Source organism: Eurosta solidaginis, chromosome 5, assembly GCF_040869045.1.
Source record: "Eurosta solidaginis isolate ZX-2024a chromosome 5, ASM4086904v1, whole genome shotgun sequence".
NCBI lineage: Eukaryota > Metazoa > Arthropoda > Insecta > Diptera > Tephritidae > Eurosta > Eurosta solidaginis.
In genome coordinates this window covers 270,951,131-270,966,056 of record NC_090323.1, presented here as the reverse complement: position 1 = coordinate 270,966,056, position 14,926 = coordinate 270,951,131, and the positions used below count along the sequence as shown (strand labels likewise).

Below are 14,926 nucleotides of genomic sequence, written 5' to 3'. Positions count from 1 at the left end.
ATTGTTCTTGATTGAAGTTTTTTATGAGAAAAACAAAAAATATCGAAATCGAAAAATCTCGAAAAACTGAAAAATTACAAAAAAAACTTTAAAAATTTGTTTGTATTTTTTCCGAAAAGTATATTTAAAAACAAATTAAAAAAAAAAATCCCAAACGGTCAATTTTTGAAAAAGTTATAGCATTTTGAAAACAAAAACGGTGTTTTTTTTTTAAATTCATAACTTTTTTTGAGTTGGATGAAAAAATTTTAAAAAATTCTGAAAAACGTCTTTCGGAAGCTAGAAAAAGAAGAAAAACTTTCAGCCAATTCTAAAGGGGTCGGGTTCAAAATTGGTCGAAATGGGATGGAATACCCCATATGTATTTATGTATGCCTTTAGTGAACTTGCAGCCCACATTGAGAGAGAAGATGGCATAAGAAATTTAGTGATCGATCAACAACTATTTTCTCTCTTCTTAGTGCTTTCCAAAGTTAATTAGAAAAGCTCATTTCACGCTCATCATGCATGAGCTTTCACTGATAAGCACCTTTTACGCTTTGTTGCTATTTTTCTTATTTTGCAAAGATTTAATTATTTATTGTCCACAATCAACAAGATTACACAAAACAAACATATACACAAGAGCATAATAGAATCAAGATGATATAAAAGGGATATGCAGACCATGAACTAAATTTTGTGACGCGTCTGACCTTGCCAAGCTTTAATGAGATTTTTTTTGGAAAATCTATTTTTGACTGCATAAATCACTATAATAAAATATGTCAATATTACACTATGAAATGATTCAAAAACGTAATATGTGTATGTATTATTTAGCCAGTGGTTGCCGAGTGGTTACCTACGCAAATGATCTGGCAACCCTGACCGTGGATTCTGTGTGGGTGTGTGTGTTTTTAGATGCAGCGTGCTTCGCCTTTCATACCGAAGACCCTGGGTTCAACTGCCGGACAGAGCAATATCAAAAACTTCAAACGGTTGTTCAATTAAATAAAAAATATGTAAGGCGCGATAACCTCCGAAGAGAGCTAAGGCCGGGCTTCTCTTCCAATTTGCGCCGTGCTCCTCTTGATTTTTCCTACAAATTGGCCGGACGGGACCTACATGTTTTGTGCCGACTCCGAACGGCATCTGCAAGGCAGATGAGTTTTCACTGAGAGCTTTTCATGGCAGAAATACACCCGGAGCGCTTGCCAAACACTGCCGAGGGGCGACCCCGCTTAGAAAAATTGTCTTCTAATTGAAAAACCTTATTTCTAAAATTTTGATATTGCTTTGCCCGGGGTGCGAACCCAGGGCATACGGTGTGATAGGCGGAGCACGCTACCATCACACCACGGTGGCAGCCGCTTTCAAATTACCTTCTTTCAAAAGTGGGCGGTGCCCCGCCCACTATCCAAAATTTTACCTCTTTTCTATTCTACGTCATAAGGTCAACCCACCTACCAAGTTTCATTGCTTTATCCATTTTGGTAATGAATTATCGCACTTTTTGTGTTTTTCGAAATTTTCGATATCGAAAAAGTGGGCGTGGTTATAGTCAGATTTCGTTTATTTTAAACAGCGATCTGATATCAGTGCCCAGGAACCTACATACCAAATTTCATCAAGATATCTCAAAATTTACTTAAGTTATCGTGTTAACGGACAGACGGACGGACGGACATGGCTAAATGAATTTCTTTTTTCGCCCAAATCATTTTGATATATAGAAGTCTATATCTATCTCGATTAGTTTATGCCGTTACGGATAACCGTTATGCGAACAAAATTAATATACTCTGTGAGCTCTGCTCAGCTGAGTACAATAAAGCATTTTTGAATTAACATTTTGTTCTTGTATGTTCATTTAATTAAAAAAAACACCTAAAAATGCAAAATTAAATTTTGCGAATCTTCTGCCGTAGGTAACTGTTCGTAGTTTCCAACAAAGCGGTGCCGCTGAAAACGGTGAGTATACCGGCCGCTATTTAGCGGTCGTAACATAGCGGCACCGCTTTTGGAGGCAACCAAGCCTTAAGGCTAGACTTTTGTATTTTGACCCATATAACCCTAAGGTTGCCATATGGCAACTCACCTTGAACAAGTCTGTTACATGATTATGGCATTGAGTACAATGCCGATACCGTTAAATTTGGAAATTGCCATATGAAAGCAGGGTATTATAAAGATCAAGCGTCCAGGACAAAAAATAGATTCTCAGTTTTCTAGAAAACCATACTATTGACTCTGGCAAACCATAATTATGACTTTCTCATAGAGTAACTTCTGATTTAAACTACCCTACTGGGAGCTCATTCATAGAGCACTGAAGATGAATATTTTCACCGGTAGTTTTTTAAATATACATAGATTTTACGAATCAAGTTTTCATTTTTAAGAGATCAAATAGCGCCGAACTAAGAAGGCTAATGTGGAACCATGATGAATGAATAAATGATAGTATATAATTTATAGGAAAGAGAGCTACAAAAAAATATGCGCAAAAACTTTCAGAAACAAATTGAAACTAATAAATTTTATGTACTTGCATACAAACATTCTGACAGCAGCGAACAGAAAAATAGCAGTGACATACATGCTTTATCAAATTTCGTGAATTAAATTATACCTTTTTTATTTTATATATTTTAATTTTAATCTATGCAAACCAATTTGAAAAACGCTTTCGAAAAATTTGACGAAAATTTTCGAAGTTTTTGGTTTGAATTCTGTGAACTATTTTGAGTATGCAGCCCACACAATTTAAGTCCAACAAATTACACTCTATATGTCTCTCGGAATTCGCATTAATATTAGACAATTTTTTCCGAAGGGTGTTCCAGATTTTTTTCCACATAAAGAGAAAAAAATTTCAAAAATCAATGCGTACTTCTGGAGACCTATAACTTGTACTTGTACTAAAATTAATGTGCACAAAATTGCATACTCGAAAAAATTCCGAGAGCTCAAAAGTTTTTAGAAAAAGTTTTTAAAATTGGTATGCATAATTTTAGTTGCACGATTCACAGAAATTTTTTCTTAAAATACCGAAAATAAAAAAAAAACGGATTTTAATTGCCGCAATTCGGTACAAATTGCCACTCCTATTTTTTGGTTCGCTGCTGTATTTATGTAGACAACGTAATAACAAGAAATCGTAGAAAAGATCGTGCAGCTCACCTTGGAAGGAAGTCATGCATGTCCGATCCGACTAACATGGTTGCATACATCCATACAAGCATTTGTGGAAATATAAATAAATATGTATGATGTACGAGTTAACGAATGTATATGATAATGCGGCTTGTTAAAATCAGCGACGCGCAACTGCCAAAACCGGTAAATCGGTAGCGGGCGATGGGGCAGTTGGGTGGCTACTATGTAGTTACATATAAATCCATGTAGAAAATGGAGCTAACTTAAAACTAACTCCCAGTTAGGTCTAAAGAAGTACACTACCTTGTTATTGCCATGTTATTTTGCTTGGAATTGGTAAGAACCTATCCGAGTCGTTCGAAACTAAACGAAGTTTCAGAGAGAGTGACCCCCTATCGGGCCATTTGTTTAATTTGAATATGGAGAAAATTATATTAGCTGCAGAACTTAACCGCTCTGGAACAATATCCTATCCTATAAGAGAGTGGAATTACTGGTGCACCCTGACGACATTGACATCACCGGCCTGTACACTGGAAAAAGAAGCGGAAAAGATGGGTTCGATGGAGAAAGAGGACAAGACGAAGTACCTGGTGTCATTAAGCAAGGAGTCGGCGCACGTCTTGGCAACAAAGCTATTGTCAGTCGTTGGCAGCAATCATTTTGAAATAGTAAAAGATTTCGTTTCTTTGGGAACCAGAACACAAATAACAACGTCTGCCTTGAAATTCAGCAAAGAATCACTCTTGCCAATAAATGCTACTTTGCACTAAGTAGGCAATTGAAAAGTAAGGTCCTCTCTCGGCAAACAAAAGCATGCCCAACAATACGCTCATCGTACCCGTCCTAACACATACTATATGGTCCAAAAGCATGGACACTGACAGCATCTGATGAGGCGGCTCTGAGAGAAAAGTTCTTCAAAGATTTACGGACCTCAACGTACGGCTTCGTTGGCTTGGCTATGTTATGCGAATGAAAGATGATGCTTCGATTAAGAAGGAGTGCTAAAAAAACCCTCAACAACAACGACGTTATGTCATTTTTTAAAATCCATATCTACATATAAGATCCCGAATTTGTTGCATTTTAAATTCCGTTTTAAAACTTGAAAATTTAATTAAAAGCAAGAGGGTTTGAATTTCCTATTAATAATTTTTGTCTTTAGGGGCTGTTGTATGTGTGTATGTGTGTCCATATACACAAGACGTACGCCATGGATACGCATTTGAAGCGTGCCAATGAATGAATACAGTATGCTCGTACACATACATACGAGTACGTACACTCACGGACAATGAAATTGAGCAGAAGTCACATTAATAAAAGTTCGCAAGCAAACTTTCAAAGTTGGGATCACAATCCCAAAATGGTAAGAAATCTTTAAATATAGTTTTAAAGTAATCTAGAGATAGTACCGAAACGATTGCATACATAATTTTGAAGGGTACCGAAATAATCCTGAAGTAATATAGTAAAAGCTCCTAAATCCAGTGCCATTGACTGTTCAGAACTACTAGGGCAGTTGACTTTCAATGTCCCTTACAGAGCTCTCCGGTTTCACAGTACATTCCGCGTTGAAGTGCTGCGTTCGAATTACATCAGTTTCGCATCTCTTCTAAGAGGTCGTGTAGAATTTAATCGCCTATCCAGAAGCCTTGATCTGAACTTTGCCATGCCAAGGTCTCTGTTTAAGGCACGCATTGAGTCTTATTACTTATCAGTAAACCTCATTTTAAAATTGTTAAACTAGTACTAAGTTAATCTGTAATCTAGTCCGTAAGGTTGTTATTTGACTTAATAAAGATATATGAAATATGAAATTATTCTGAACATTGTCCCGAACTAACCCAGAATTTATCTCCAATCATCCCGAAATAGCCCTGATATGATTCCAAAAACAGCCCTCAAATTAGTAATGATTTCGAAAAATTCCCAAATCGACCTCGAAATAGCCCGGACGAAATTATCCTTTAAGTAGTAGTTAAACTGACAACTTTTCCAAAATTATTTATATAAAAATGTACAAGTATATGAATCATGAACGATACATACATATATGTATATTAGACGGGTTAATTTTTTTCCATCAGGAGTATAGCAAAAACGTAATCTACAGATGATTCTAAGAAAAATTGCTGAAGACACCATAGCTCTAAGTCCGATTTCGAGGTCCCGATTTTTGCAAAATAGATATTTTGCCATATGAATGTAGGGTTTGGCCAAAAAATCTTCATAGCTTCTGAGAGAATTAAAGGAAAAATATCGTATTGGGCTTACTGTAACGCAATTTACAAACATTTCAGAATCTGTATTAATATCTATAGTGTTTTTGAATTTTAGTAGAGATATCAGGCTTAAATTATGAGAAATTATCCAAAAATGAACTTTAAACTACTATATTACCACTTTTAACAAATTTCTTATGGAAATTTTTTTTCTTTACAGCTAAAATAAGTTCAGAACATTTTTAACAACTTTCAGTCAGACAGTTTTTCTTTTTTCGATTTCGTTTTAGTAGAAAAGAATTTTCAAAAAAAACCTATATTTTCAAGTAATAAGCAAAAAACACAATTTTTATAATTTTAATATAATCCGATAACTGCGCCAACTTTTCCTATATCGAAAAACGGAAAAAATGCATTACCTTAGACCGATAAAGTGATGACACTTGATATGTATGTATGTAAATTGCTTTTATCAAAATGGGGGTGGCACCGCCTACATTTAGAAAAATAATTTTTCAGTGTTTGAATGTTTTCCAGGCCTTAAATCCTAAGCTGTTGAAGAAATGGTGCTTTAATTTGACACAGAGGTTTTCCTTTCCATTATACATGCACTTTATGAAAATTAATAAAATCGGTTTGCGACCGCACCCACTTAAAAAAATCGTTATCAAAATTTCAAAAATTTGGACAAATGTGATAAAGTGACGAAACTTGATGCCTTTATTGCCTTATGATGAAAAGTGGAAATGTTGTAAAATCTTGAAATTTGGGCGTAGCACCGCCCACATTTATAGAAAAAACATTTTGAAGCATTAAAATTTGGCATGGAGGTTGTCCCACATTCACCTTATGAAAATTAACAAAAATGGTTGGCGACCACGTCCAATTTTAAAAAAAGTCGGTATCGAAATTTCGAGAGATGGGAAAAATTCGATAATTCATTACCAAAGACCGACAAAGTAATGAATGTTGATACATGGGTTGACTTTAAGACCCAAATAGAAACTAGATAAAATTTTGAAAAATTGGGCGTGATTCCTTATTTGATTCTAATATAAAAAAAAACGATAAACAAAACTGTATTAAAAAAAAAAAAAACCCTAAAAAATTTTTAAGCGCGGAAAAATGCGTTCTTTGTATGAAATTTGACTTTCGTTTATATGCGATTCGCACTATAATTTATGTTAATGCAAATTAATAAATGAAAAAAATTTAATAGCTCGCAAAAAATTTCATTATGATTTTTACACCTGTTTTTTGCTCCATGAGTCCTAGGAAAAAGCGAAAATTATCAAAAAAAAAAATCATAAAGAAATTCGAATGCCCTTTCACTTCACTTGATAATAAATTTTCTAATTGTTGCTCTTTCTTTCGATTGCTTTCACTATATAGTACATACATACATACATACATACATACATACATACATATGTATGTATGAAAGTGCGTACATGTACTTATGTATGTACATATGTACTTTATCCGTATATGTGCAAACGTGCTTTGTAATTGTTCTACAAAATAAGCAGTATTTGACTTGACGTTTTCTGCGGCGGCTCGACGGCTTAGTTCGGCGAACAGCGATTTGGTAGTATTCAAAACGCGATTAATTGCTCAACATGTAAAGCCGACAGTTGCGGTGCTGAAATTATTTTTTAAGTTAATTTATTTTTTTTTACGCCCATTCGTTTGTTAACTTTAATAAGCAATATTTTTTTGTGTTTTGATTATGTAAATGTTCCAAAGTAGCAAATGAGCATACAATTTTTTTTTTTTCGTTTTCACAAGCAAAATAAAATGGTTTATGTGTTTCTAAGCGTTGCCGGGAATTATGGTGAGTGGACGTTTGTTACTATTACTTGTCTACCAATACATTCTCAGTGTGTCATTTGTGGGTATTAAAAGATAAAATTGGTCAAGATCCTGCAGAAGTTCACTTACAGAAGAGAGTGGCAAACTTAAGTGTTACGTATACGTAATGTATGACGAACTTGACACACATTAATGCAATTATACGTATGTACATGCAGCCATATATAAATACACACATACATATATGCATATGTGTGTACATAAATGATGGCCAATGTGCTGTGGTGGTGCTGTTAGTTCATGGCTCCGTCAAATACCGTTTATTGTGGTGCAAGCACGTCAGCAGCACTCAAACTTCCTCCCAAACGACTTGGATTGCGCCGGAATTGAGCCGGGTTCATACCGAACTTAAAATATTGTATGCGTGTAACTTTGTTGTGCGTGTAGGAATTGCCCTTTTGTGCGAATTTGTAGTAAAATATTTTTGCTTTGTATCGTCGTTGTACATTGAACTTGACTTTGACATGCGACTTTAAGCTGTGGAAAAAAAACGTAGGCAAATGCTCCGAATTGTAAAATTTGAAAGAAATAATAAAAAATAAAAACCTTAAATTGTTATTACCAACAAGTCAAGCAAAATTGCGTTACGAAAAGAAGAGGAGGAATAACTACATAAAAAAAATTAGAAATTGTGATGAAAATACAGTACGATCATTAGAGTGTCTCATTTTTCGTACATGAGAAATGAGTCCCTTTTTCTATGGAACTGAAACAATAATGACAAAATTAACATAAATTTAAGTAGCTTTTAAAATGTTTCCTTATTACAAAAACTTGATTTTTGATATATGTACTTTTAGTTTGGTTCGGAACAATGTGTGAAAAAAAGAAATAGATACAAGGCGTTGTCATCATAAATGTGGAGAGAACGATCGGACCCTGAAAGAAGCGGATTCACTGAAAAGCTTTCCGTGGCAGAAACATACTCGGAGTATTTGCCGAACCACTGCCGAGGAGTTTGAAAAACTGTTTCTAAATATTTGATTTATCTTTTCTGGGACTTGCTCAGTGTGGTAGATAAGCACGCTTCCTCCACACCATGGCCACTTGTTGATAATTTTACTAGCAACTTTGGATTCTACTTACGAATTTTTCACTAATCGAATCATTGATGATAACCGAGTATTTTACTCAAATGTTTAATACTCCTATATTAGTACAAAAGGCTACATAGGTACATTCCCAAACATCAGAGAGCCGATATATTGCTTTTTAAACGTTTTTGTTTTTGTATTCAATAATCGAATGTACCTAAATTTAAATTTTTTCTTGTGGCACTTATGCTGCTACAATCACAAAAAATTTATAGGCTGTCTTGTTTTGATTTCGAATTCAAAACACATTGCGAGTATTTTCTATTAGCAATATAGGAGTATTACATATATGATTTTACTAAACAACTTTTGCTGATCGAATAATCGATTATTCGAGTAGTCGATTATCAAGAGTTCTGCCTGAAAGGCTTTGTCTATTTGTCCGTAATTTAGTTAACCGTCAAAATTTAAAAAAATATTCATAAAATTGCCCTCCCTCTTTCTCTGCTTTTGGACCTTATTAAACCTGCCTATTTTCCTCTACCTCTGATTTTCGCTCTATCGTCCCACTACCATTCCCTACCCCTCTTCTTCTTCCTATTCCACCACCTATACGTCCCTCTACCTTTACCTTTACCTTTACCTTTACCTTTACCTTTACCTCTACCTTTACCTTTACCTTCACCTTTACCTCTACCTTTACCTTTACCTTTACCCTTTACCTTTACCCGTACATTTACCTTTACCTTTGTCTTTACCTTTGCCTTTACCTTTACCTTTATCTTTACCTTTACCTTTACCTTTACCTTTACCTTTACCTTTACCTTTACCTTTACCTTTACCCTTACCTTTACCATTACCATTACCTTCACCTTTACCTTTACCTTTACCTTTACCTTTACCTTTACTTTTACCTTTACCCTTACCTTTACCTTTACCTTTACCTTTACCTCTACCTTTACATTTATCTTTACCTTTACCTTTACCTTTATCTTTACCTTTACCACTACCTTTACTTTTACCTTCCCATTTACCTCTACATTTGCCTTTACCTTTACCTTTGCCTTTACCTTTACCTTTACCTTTACCTTTACCTTTACCTTTACCTTTACCTCTACCTTTACCTTTACCTTTACCTTTACCTTTACCTTTACCTTTACCTTTACCTTTACCTTTACCTTTACCTTTACCTTTACCTTTACCTTTACCTTTACCTTTACCTTTACCTTTACCTTTACCTTTACCTTTACCTTTACCTTTACCTTTACCTTTACCTTTACCTTTACCTTTACCTTTACCTTTCTTTACCTTTACCTTTACCTTTACCTTTACCTTTACCTTTACCTTTACCTTTGCCTTCACCTTTACCTTTATCCAATTGTAGACTTTTAAATCTATATATGTAAACGTTTCTCATCAAGTATTCTAAATATAATTAATATACAAAATGCCTGAGTCGAGTATTACCCTATCTGGGCTGTCAGTTCAAAAACACTCTATCTCAGAATTCAGTTGGAGAACGCGCTATTTCGAAATATGTTTAATAAACGGCCTATCTGAGCTCAAAATTTATTGTATTTATGGTGAAACAGAATGGTGGATAATTTTTTTCTAAAACGTTAAAGGCAAGCAATATCAGTGGATGGCAGCATGCTGAACAAATGTTTTCTTCCTATGTTGCGAGAGTTGCTGCAAAGGATTTTGCCGAAATGCAAATGGTCTTGCATCGTTGCATAGCAAAATTTCATTGCATACCATACGCAGCGCACACACAAAATACATGCAAATGCACCTGTCAAAAATTTTGCAGGATGCCATACGAAAAATAAATTTTGAAGAGCTGACATTCCCTGCGATAACACTTTCAGTTAGATTACCAACGGTCGCAATGGAAGTTTGTGCGGGGTTATAAAAGGAAATTTATATATACATATTGAGTTAATCCGCGATTCAGGAGTTGTTTTAAACATTTTTTACCAAAGTGGTCTTCATTTAAGTCGTGTCTTGTAGGGTTGGTTTCGTTTGTTGATTGCCATCGCTATTTGCTACGGTGATTTACTAAGTTTCAAATTACAACGCAAAAATAACATTTTTAGTCTATGCACACCAATGTACATAAAAAATTTTAAAATGATTTGAGGCCAGCACGTAAAATTAAAAAGCTTTTGTTCTTAATTCATAAGTTAGCGTGTTGGCCCATATTTTTAAAAAATTTCATTGCTAATTGAAATTTAGTTTTGCCAAATGACTGCAAAACGGTCATATGCACTAGTGATGTAACAAAACGATTCCGAATCGGAACCAGAATCGAAATCGGCAGTAGAAGCAGGGTGAAACAATAAAAAAATTATAAATGTTATAAATAATTTTATAATTAAAATTAATTGCCTATTGGTAACTTCTCACTCAGTGAAACATTTTTTTTAATAGTTTCGATTACGCTACGCTAATTGAAAAGAAAATTGTTTACAGGTGACATTACACACACTTGCGTAAACTTAATAAGGCAACGCACTTCAGATCACAGTTGCCTTGCAAACGAAACGGCTTTACAAATAAGTTTGCGAGGTTTCACGGATGACGAGATTTCATGACTTTTCTATTATCATATCCGGCCCCAAACTGTCGGAATCGAGTGTAGAAAGTGTAATCAATCAGAGGTTCCGACGTATCAGAATCGGAATCGAATCTGTTTTACATTCCCAATATGTACGTACGACAGCTAACGCGAAAATATAAATTTAAAAAAATATGTACATATATATAAATAACTAGCTATACCCGGCGTACGTTGTAACGCCCGAGACCGAATGAATGTTGCGTTATTTTTTCTGTTTTGTTTGTTGATAATTTAGTTTATTGTTCTGTAAAATGAATTTAATTTTGTACGCATATTTGGTGAAATTTTCGTTTAATACTAGGTTCAAACACACACCAAATTGGCAATTTATACTGTTTAGGCAATTTATTACGCAATTTGTCATATAATAAATTGTAATAATAAATTGCCAATTTAAAAAAAATTGCGTAATAAATTGTTTCAAACTGCAAATGCAACATTGTAAAGTGTGTTTATTGAGTATACTTAAACGTCAGTTACGCATGGCTGAACTATATGGTTGGCTCATTTCATCAGCTGATTTTATGTCTTTCATTTCACTGGAGTAGGGATCGTCAAAATAAGATGGCAAAATCAAAATGAAACCAAAACATTGAACACATTTTCTTACAACACACAAAAGTTTCAAAGTTTTATGTTTTCATTCCATTCCATTCACCTAATACCAACACGCACATTTTGACAGTCTCAACAAAGATATGTTGTTACTGTAGATATGAGCCAACCAGCTATCAAATTACTATTGTGTAAGCTAAATAGAGTTGTATGAACACCACTCAATTTAAATCAAAATAGCCTCAATTTATTTTTCTGTTTGAACATAGTATAAAACATTTCATTCTTGTATTTTATTGTAATGCAAGTGGGTACACAATAGTTTTGGTTTATTCGTTCGGTGCAAAGATAAACAAATTTTTTGGTGTTCCAACTCTAGAGCAAGCAACATTTAGCTGGCCATGGGAAAAGCATGAACTCTCTAAATTTAATCCTGCAACAGTAAACGATTGTGCTTGTGCTTTGTTGATTGTAATTGAAACACCAAGGCGTACAGGAAACTGTAAGCGCTTAAAACTGAATGGCAAATCTGTAGGAATTATTGGCATCCGTGGTATGAGCACATCTTTACTTCTGCTTTTACCGCTGATGATTGTTGCTTCGATTACATTCGGCATTAATTTCTTAACGTAGTCTGGTTCCGTTGCACAATTTTGGTGTGTCTAAATTCCGAAGAAGCATGATTGGTTAGCCAATTTTCACAGTTAATATATGCGCAGGCATTTTAGGTGGTTCTAAAGAGTTTAGAAATTCAATTGGATAATTCACAATTTGATCTTCATCTGTAATTGTCGATCGATTTATATTGCGTCACTTCAACTGGAATTTTGTTTTGAATGTGATCATTGATTTTGTTAACATGATAATTTTTTTAGCTAAGATTGCTCGTTCGCATAGCCAAAAAAGTTAAATTTAAAATTCTTAATTCTGAAATATAAAAGAACCTTCGTCTTGACCGAAGGAACCTATAGCCAACATTTGGTGATGATTGAAGCGTGGGAATTACGTTACCAAAGAGAACACACGCACAGAATTAGATTTTTATATACATATATAGATGTAGATAGACTGAAGCTAACAAATTGTTTCAACTGCGGCAGATTACTAAACGTCCAAAAGGAATAACAGCCAAACTCAACGATGCAGTCAAGCTTTAGGTGTTAAAATAACCTAAGTTTGTACGGCAGCCATAGTTCTGAAAAATTCCATTTGTAGGGAAGATGCCACGCCCCTTTTTTCCCAATTCCACATTTTCGTGGTGGTGTTAGGGAGTGACCACATGTATACCTTCAGAGTTATGCAGTACCAAAGATTCCATTTTGTATGGGAAGTGCCACGCCCCTTTTATATATCGAAATTATTTTTAGCCTAAAACCTTCCCGTTGATCGAAGGAACCTATAACCAAAATTTGGTGATGATTAAAGTGTGGGAAATACGTTTCCATAGCGAACACACACACACACAGAATTTGATTTTTATATATATACTAGATATAACATTTGTTCAAAAAATTTTGCTTTTCACTAAAAATGGTTATTTGAAGTCTTGTAAGCTGTGTAAAGAAGCAAGTGACAAATTTTTTTTTAGATTTCTAGGGTTACTACATTTTCTATACCCAAACCCTTTATATATTTGAATATTAAATTTATAATTTTGAGAAATATGTTGAAAACTGAAATTTAAATAAAAAAATCAAGAACTTGTAGGCGTAGCCGCCGGCGAGTCACGCTGAAAACTCTTTTCAGATCTCAAAATTCTATGATGGTACAAAATGTTTCGGTATTAAATACCTACCACAAGCTCAACAAAAAATATGCATTTCGTTTTATATGATCTCAAGTCATAATTAAGGCCTAAAATCTGTAAGAAATATCAAAAGGGAAAATGATATTTAAAATTGGGAAAATTTTTGGCAACCGAGAAAAAACTGACTCAATACCCTGCGTATTGTATTAAAACCATGACGCGTATTTGTCTTGACAAACAGATGATGACTTTACCTTTGGGGCGATGTCTCGTAAGTTTTTTCACATAAAATACCGATTTTCTCAAAAAGAGTAGTTGTAAAATTTTTCGAAAATGATATTAAATTGCATTGATATTACATTAGGAACTTTCATTGAGGAATGTAGAAAATCGCCAGCTAGAGTTAACCAGAAAATTCGTTTTTTGAATTTTTTTTCGAAAATAATTTAACGGCCAAATCTTTTCCCCATCCGAGAAAGAAAACATATTGTGACGAATATTAGCAACACTAAGGCATACTATCATCTCTAAGCCGATACTAAGCAGTCACTTGTATCTACATAAACAAATCAATCATTATGTCTACACATATGTACATACAATAAGCGGAGAGATATGCACAAAGCCATGCATATATTTGAAATACTCACAAAAGTATGCAATCATCGGTGGAAGTATCACTCACATATACACGCGCATATGGCTATTTGAAAAGCTATAAACGTGCATCTGTAGTTTATAGCTGGTGAGTTTATAGCTGGTAAACAAGTAGTAATTTCTAGAAGAAGAAACGCCTAGAGGTATGCGAACGACACATCAGAGAGTATAAAAGGAGCAAAAGCTGAGTAAGCAGGAATCAGTTTGATGTAAGCACGCTGTCAGTTGCGAAGAATAAGTGTTATTGCGAAGTATTTTAAAAGGAGTCTAATAAAGATCATTTTTCACTATTGGATATTGGAGTTATTTATTCAACAATTTAGCGATACGAACGTTAGAAGAACGTGTAAAATAAGCGGAGTTTCCATAAATTCGTTACAATATATTTGTTTATGTTAAACTTAAAAATAAGAAAACGTTTTTGTTTCCAAAGTATGTTATCATCTTAAGGATTATGATTTTAATTGCAAATAAATATTTACCTTTCATCCGGTGAATGAAATACATAAAAAACTACGAAACAATTTTTCGCAGATTGTCCAAACAGTCGTTCTAATCTGGGATATTAACATTAATGTCTATATGTACACAACAAAAAACTTAAGATTTTGTTGACCACAGAAATCGGCATGTGGCTTCTTTCTCTTACGTACACAGATATACATATGAGCATTAGGGTGGATCAAATTTTCTTTCAACAAATCGTATAGTGGTTTTCAATACTATAGATAATTCTAAGACACAGTCTTTAAGGGATTTAATCAGTTTTACAGTTAGGGTCCTTCACAAACAAGCTACCGGCCGCCGTCTCAACGTACTCAAAAACATGGAAATCTATAAACAGACAACATTCGACGGTAGAATAATAAACGAAAATCGACACTGATGATGGCACAACGCAGAAACCAGTTAGTCTCGAAACCAAATTTGACAAGGGATGACGGAAAATCGTTCCAATATATAAACCTGAGGGAAGTGTTTATATCGCTAGAGATGAAGAAGACAAAGATTGAGTTTGAACAAAAAATAATAAAAATTTCGTTTTCAAAGAAAAAATTTCGTCTTCAACAAC

General features: G+C 34.2%; 2 protein-coding genes across 14 annotated transcripts in view; one reads left to right on the top strand and one right to left on the bottom strand.

Annotated features, from left to right (window-relative positions):
- The window catches only part of Nelf-E (negative elongation factor E), a 75,081-nt gene that overhangs the window by 18,554 nt on the left and 41,601 nt on the right, over positions 1–14,926 (bottom strand). The gene's annotated exons all lie outside the window — the stretch shown is intronic.
- LOC137253525 (protein piccolo) overlaps positions 1–14,926 on the top strand; it is a 66,439-nt gene that overhangs the window by 16,680 nt on the left and 34,833 nt on the right. The window contains exon 1 of one of the 12 annotated variants that reach the window (XM_067790621.1): positions 6,938–7,203. The exons of the other annotated variants lie outside the window; for them this stretch is intronic. Coding sequence (XP_067646722.1) covers positions 7,122–7,203 — 82 coding nt within the window. The 5' untranslated portion in view covers positions 6,938–7,121. Of the gene's footprint in view, positions 1–6,937; positions 7,204–14,926 lie in introns of those variants that run through there. 12 annotated transcript variants of the gene reach the window in all.